The 7,164-nt window shown below is 35.8% G+C and overlaps 1 protein-coding gene across 1 annotated transcript; it reads left to right on the top strand.

Moving 5' to 3' along the window:
• Positions 1-1,349: 1,349 nt before the first annotated feature.
• On the top strand, positions 1,350-6,085 carry LOC107770175 (putative inactive receptor kinase At5g58300). Its single transcript, XM_016589448.2, has 3 exons — positions 1,350-1,743; positions 3,251-4,567; positions 5,152-6,085. Exons 1-3 carry the CDS (start codon positions 1,734-1,736, stop codon positions 5,781-5,783), a joined length of 1,959 nt encoding a protein of 652 aa, XP_016444934.2. The 5' UTR covers positions 1,350-1,733; the 3' UTR covers positions 5,784-6,085.
• The last annotated feature ends 1,079 nt before the right edge of the window (positions 6,086-7,164 follow it).

Consider the following 7,164-nt stretch of genomic DNA (forward strand, 5'->3'; position numbering starts at 1 on the left):
ACTTCACCTATGCAGAGATATTTTTGATTTGCATAAACTTTTCTCAAGAACATATACTCATAGAAACTTATGTTGAAAAAAATTGTACAAAAGCCCCCGAATATTACAAAGTTTTTTGGAGGTCTTTTTTGTGCGATGATGAAATTTAACTTTTGCATGTGCAAAGAAATGACAACATGCACGATCAGTTTGTGGACCTCGTCTTGACCTTTTTGCCTATAAAATATATGATGGGTCAAAAAAACTATTTTTTGATGTAACTTCTTATAAGTATAGGTAATACTATAAATCATAAGAAGCTAAGCATGGGTTCACTAATCATCAGATTCGAAAAAAAGTTTGAAAGTCATTTTTGCGTAAATGTTACCCTCAACAACCACAATTAGTCTATAATTTATTGAAATAATCTCATTTTGAAATTCTAATAAAATATATTTGAAATGAGACTAGAAAAAGTGCATTTTACATAATAAATTAGGCACTAAGCGAAGTAGATATACCTTGATGTAATGGAAAGTAAAAAAGATCGTGTCCGTAATATTTAAATTCGATTTATATCGAAGATAGCGGCAAACCTACAAAATTTTGAATTATGCGAATTTACCTAAGAACAAAACAAAACGTATAGCAAAATTTTATAAAAGTAAGTCCGACGAATTGAGATTAAGGTTTAATCTTCGTGTTCATACACTTGTTTATAGAAAATCGTTTTACAATGGTATTTATTTATGCAAACATAAACAAAAATATTGGCAAATTAACTAGAGTTTAAGTTCTATGTATTTATATTCTAAAAAATATTTACACAATCAAATCATTTATTAGATAAATTATATTTATTAGATAAATTATGCTTTTTGATAAATATCAATTAAAATATGATAAAGATAATAATTACCCTGCTATTACATATTTAAATTTTTTTAATAGGGTAAAAGAAAGTTATAATAGCAGATTATAATAGTAGTACATAACTTATAGCATGTTTGGCCAAACTTCACCAATACTAGAAGTACAAAAAAATATTTATTTTTCAAAGTTGATTGTTTGGCCAAGCTTTTGTAAGAAAAAGTACTTTTGAAGAGAACCACAAGCAGAAACAGTTTTAGAAAAGTAGAAAAAAGTAGTTTTTTCCAAAAACACTTTTTTGAAAAATACTTTTGAGAAAAAAAACTTAGAAGCATTTTTTAAAAGCTTGACCAAACTGCTCAAAAGTATTTTTCAAATTAATTAGCTAAACACAAACTATTTTTCGCCAAAAGCACTTCTCAAATAAACTTATTTTTGCGGCTTGGCCAGACTATTAATCCAATTAATTATTATTGTACTACTTTTAAAGGTTCATAATACAAGTTAGTTAGTTGTATCTCCTAACAAAAAGCCTAAATCCAGGGACCCTACTGGAGCAAGTCTGCAACCACCCCTCTCTCTTCTCACTCTGCATTTCTTCTTCACTTGCAGAGTTTCCACTTCACCTAATTCTCTTTGCAAATTCTCCCATTTGCTCTCTTGTCTGCTGCTAACACAGATCTAACTCCTACTCTTTCACCTTAACCAAAAACGCTTCAGCTCCTCACTGTTCCATCTTTGTATTCTTCAATTTGAACAAAATATGTGGGTACTACACCTGTGTTCCCGTAAGGTTTGTGGGAACTGTTATTTTCACCTCCCACCTCAGCATTCATCTTAGAATTGTTTTACCCCATCTGACAAGGGTTTTCTTGAAATTCCAAATGTTTCGAGGTACTATAATTCAGTTGGTGTTTTTTTTTATTTTGTTTGTGAAATTTATATTCCTGCATTTCTTCAGCTTGGTGAATTTCAGCTGCTTTTGGTAACAGATCTGTTTTACAATTAGCAAGACCATGTTTCTGTATTTGGGTACTCTCTATTTGCTGGAAAATGTTGAATCAACATTTTTGAGGTGTTAAAGATTTGTAAATTTTTGGAGAGCACTACTGTGAGTACTAAAAGTATCCTAAAATAACATTTCCTTGAGGTTTTTTTTTTTTTTTTTGGAATTAGTTGCTAAGTTCCAGTTTGAGATCTTATCAAATAAAGATATTGGGGCCTTGAGATTTTTAATTTGTGAAATTGAAGTCTTAAAAAAGTTTTTTTCTCGTTTGTTCTTACTTTTCTGATGACACTAGTGCTCCAATTAATGCCTGGTTATAGTGTGCCTCGCCTTTTATTTTCTTAAAAATTATTTTTGTTGCAATCATTCGTCCATCTGTAAAATTTGCACCCACTTCCTTGTATAATAAGCAAGCCTTTTCACTACTTTGTGGTATAGAAAGTGAAGAAAAAAGGTTTTATGTTTTTGCTTTTCCCCTCTCTTGGATTCTCATTTTGTGTTTTGCTTTAGGATATTGCTTCTTTAGTTTATTCATTCAAAGTTTTTTCAGCCATTTTGTGGGCTATCATTTTCGATTTTATTATGGTTTAGAGGAACTTTAATCATAATGTCAAAATTCACTTTGTACCTTATTAGTGATGGTTGTGCTCTGTTCAAATACTATTGAGAAATTTCAAAAAAGAAAACTATCTTTGCGTTGAAACTCATTTGTAGATTTATATTTACCCTTTTTCTGTCTTTCTAAAATCATTGGTTTAATCCGTTTCTGCCATTTTATACGCTTTTGTGTTTGAACCTCTCAAAATCTATTTCAGAATATCCCCATTTTATTGTCTCAAAACAGATAACTGTATCTACTATCCGAAGTATTCAACTCTGTATGTTCTTTTACGTAATATGTGAAGATACTGCATGTTTGTATGTTCTTCCTATTATTTCAGTTTACAGGATCGCTGGTTCCGATCCAAGTAAATAAGAGATTGATGAGCTTTTGAATCAGCAAGCTGTTCTTATGAAATATGATTTGTGACAAACACATTTTTTATGCATCAAACTCATTCTGAGATTTGGCAGACTAAATTTTTTTTTTTCATTCTCAAATGGAAAAGTCATTTGTTTTATTGGCCTTTTTCTGCAGCTAGTGAAAAATGTAGTTGCACATTTGTGGTGATTTGACATTATTGAAAATTATTGGAATTCTGTTCGTTTCTCATTTGATCCAGAACACTAATCCAAATATTCTTTCTACTTCGTCTCACTGAAGTCTATAGAGACTTTAAAGGCTTATGTGTCTGTGAAGTCAATGTGATGTTGTATACTCTCATTCTCTCGCTGTCGTCTTTATGTTTGTTGCGTTTGCTTATCTCACGTTCTTTATCTGCTGTACTATCCCAGGTAAACCGCATCATTGGCAGCATTGTTGCTTTCAATCAATTGAATGTTTCCTCATGAGAATCTGCTCAGCTTGTCAACTGCTGCCTGCCCTTTTGGTTGTAGCAACACTTCTTCCCCTGACTCTTGGTGATCTAGACTCTGATAAGCAGGCCCTTCTTGCCTTTGCTTCTGCAGTTCCCCATGGCCCGAAGATCAACTGGAGTCCTGCCACCCCTATATGCTCATCTTGGGTAGGCATTACTTGTAGTGAAGATGGGGCCCACGTAGTGGCTGTACGACTTCCAGGAGTTGGACTCACTGGTCCACTCCCACAAAATACTCTTGGAAAGCTGGATTCTTTAAGGATTATCAGCCTTCGAGCAAATCGACTCAATGGAAATCTTCCTGTGGAGATCACCTCACTTTCTTCCCTCCAATACCTTTTCCTCCAGCACAATAACTTCTCCGGACCTATTCCTGCTTCTTTTTCACATAAACTGAATGTTTTGGACCTTTCATATAATTCTTTCATTGGTAAGATTCCCGTCACTTTTCAGAATTTGACTCAACTATCTGGTTTGAGCTTGCAGAATAATTCGCTTTCTGGACCAATTCCGAATTTCACCCTCCCAAGGATTAGACATTTAGATTTAAGCTACAACAATCTTAATGGTTCTATTCCATCATCCCTCCAAAAGTTCCCCAACTCTTCATTTGAGGGGAACTCACTCTTGTGTGGGCTTCCCTTAAATCCCTGTTCCCCTCTTTTACCACCGTCCCCTTCCCCGAACATTCCTCCCAAACAAAGCTCAAAGAAGAAACTGAAATTAGGAGTTATTATTGCTATTGCTGCTGGAGGGACTTTGCTCCTCTTTCTGGTGGTTCTAGTCATGTGTTTGTGCTGTCAAAAAAGGAAAGAAAGCAGTGGTAGAGGTGTGTTAAAAGGGAAGTCCTCGAGCGGAGGCAGAAGTGAAAAGCCCAGGGAAGAGTTTGGTAGTGGGGTACAAGAAGCTGAGAAAAATAAGCTGGTTTTCTTCGAAGGCTGCTCTTACAATTTTGATCTTGAGGACTTGCTAAGGGCTTCTGCTGAAGTTTTAGGAAAGGGGAGTTTTGGAACTGCATACAAGGCTATTTTGGAGGAGTCAACGACAGTGGTGGTAAAAAGATTAAAAGAAGTCATTGTTGGGAAGAAGGACTTTGAACAGCAGATGGAGATTATTGGCAGAGTTGGGCAGCATCCAAACACTGTCCCCTTGCGTGCTTATTATTACTCCAAGGATGAAAAGCTACTTGTGTATGACTATTTCTCACGGGGTAGTTTGTCTTTACTCTTGCATGGTAATGCATTTTCTTCTTCCTCTTTTTCTTTCTCTGTCACTCAGTATTTGGTAGATCAACTTGATACAATCTTTATGATTCAATGACTGAACTCTTGCATTGGAGACAAACTGCACTTTTATGATTCAATGACTGGACTCTTGCATTGGAGACAAACTGTGCCAAACTGATGACAGAAATATATTCATACTGAATCTGAACCATTCTAATTCATACTTGAAAGTTGAAGACTGGTTTTTTCTGGTTGAAACTTAAAAATGAGGAAACCATATTCAGGGTGTATATGCATGTATATGGGGATCTTTTTTTCTAATGTTTGTCTATATGTAGTTGTTCTACGTGAGGCAGGGTATGGAGATCCTTAGCCATATTTTGCTCTTGGCAACTTTCTTATATCTCTGATGTCTTGTTTACTTCATTAGCTACACATCTTGCTGCTATTCTAGCTGAAAGCTGGTAGATACCGAAAATCTGGGAGCGATCTCATAATTTGTATCAATTCACTTCTCAATGTTTAAAATGCTGCTTGTGCAGAAACTGAATAGGCTCATCTAATTCCATGTTGAATTCCAATGTCATAACAGGGAGCCGGGCTGCTTCTGGAAGGACACCACTGGACTGGGAATCAAGAGTGAAAATATCACTTGGAGCAGCAAGAGGGATCACCCATATCCATTCAATGGGTGGTCCAAAAGTTACTCATGGAAATATAAAATCCTCTAATGTCCTCCTCAACCAAGATATGGAAGCTTGTGTCTCTGATTTTGGTTTAGCGCCTGTTATGAACTTTCCTGCAGCTCCATCTCGTCATCCAGGGTATCGCGCTCCTGAGGTCATTGAAACACGGAAGCACACTCATAAATCAGACGTGTACAGCTTCGGTGTCCTAATGCTCGAGATGCTTACAGGGAAGCAACCAATTCAATCACCAGGGCGTGACGACATGGTTGATCTCCCTAGGTGGGTGCAGTCAGTCGTCAGGGAAGAATGGACCGCTGAGGTCTTCGATGTCGAACTGATGAGATTTCAGAACATCGAAGAGGAGATGGTGCAGATGCTTCAAATTGCCATGGCATGTGTTGGAAGGGTGCCAGACATGAGACCCACCATGGATGAAGTTGTTAGAATGATAGAAGAAGTCCGACAATCTGACTCCGATAATCGGCCATCTTCAGAAGAGAATAAGTCCAAGGACTCAACTGTGCAGACCCCTTGATTCCTTGGACCTCCGAGTTACAACTTGTAAGTCGTGAGATATTCATCCAATTCAACAGCTTTTGTGCCTCCTAAGGTTCTTGAATTCAGCCTTACGAGTGTATGCAGCTGCTGAAAGAGTGTGCATTTGCTGATTTGTTTTCTATTTAGGCATTATAGTGGACTAATTGGTACTCTGTCCGAAATTTCACAATTCTTTCTTTTCTTTTTGTTTTCTTGGTTTGTTTAGATCATATTATCATTTGATTGTAAGCTTGTGCACTTTATCAACAGCTAAATTGATGATCTCTCTTTTTCAGCAAACATTCATTTGGAAAGAATGACTTCTCAAAATGTTAGTCAAGGCAATGAGTTTGAAATTTCTTCAAGAGTTTAAGCGCTGTTTGGTTTTAAAACTAAAGCCATCCTCTTTACAGGCAAAACAAAAGGTAATCGTCCCGAAATTAAGAGTCCGTTTGGATGGGCTTATTTTAAGTGACTTTTAAGCCAAAATAGTTTTTAAGCCATAAGTTAGGAATTCTAACTTTTGGCTTTTGGCTTGTTTTTATCATTTTAGCTTAAAAACAAGTGCTTAAAAACACTTTCTTACTCTATCCAAACACTACAAAATGGCTTAAAAGTTATTTTGGCTTAAAAGCATTTAAAATAAGCCAATCCAAACGGGCTCTAAATAACGAAGTGACACATCTGCGCTTCTTTAGTGCTTTTCTTCTAAAGTGTTTAAGGAAGGCCGGGTTAAAATTGAAAAGTTTATCCAGATTAACCTAATTTAAACCAACACATTTTATTATGCCATGTATATTTCAATTTTAATAATGAACTAAACATCTACCAATAAAAGTATATTAACTAAAGAATTTTTTCATTATTTAACCCCTATATTATAATCTCGTTATAATCTTAGGATAACACTTATTCCAAGGAAAATATCAAACATAACAAATAAAATATATTAACTGTATGCAATAACAAGAAAAACATCTAGCTCCACTTGTATGAATATTAAAGCGGTGCCACTTAAAATAAGATTTAGAAGGTTGATCCTGTAAATATGCATGTGTCTCTATCAAATGACTATTTTCGAATTTAATTGTTAATGTTTTTAAAGAGATATACATGAGTAGAGTGTGTCACGACCTTTTGTATTTAGTAATTAGCACTCCAGGAGTCGGACGCAATGCGAAGCTACTCATGACCTCAAACTGCCGAATCAGATGTAATTGCTCACCAGTCGGGTCCTTACATTCTCCCCCACTTAAATATACGTTCGTCCTCGAACGTGCCAGGAGTCGTTCCAAAGCTATCAAATCACTGCATGAGCTCACCATACATACACCCGGGGTGATTCCACGTCACCCCAATCTATGTTGGCCTGACAATGC

This window comes from Nicotiana tabacum, chromosome 2 (genome assembly GCF_000715075.1).
Source record: "Nicotiana tabacum cultivar K326 chromosome 2, ASM71507v2, whole genome shotgun sequence".
Lineage (NCBI taxonomy): Eukaryota > Viridiplantae > Streptophyta > Magnoliopsida > Solanales > Solanaceae > Nicotiana > Nicotiana tabacum.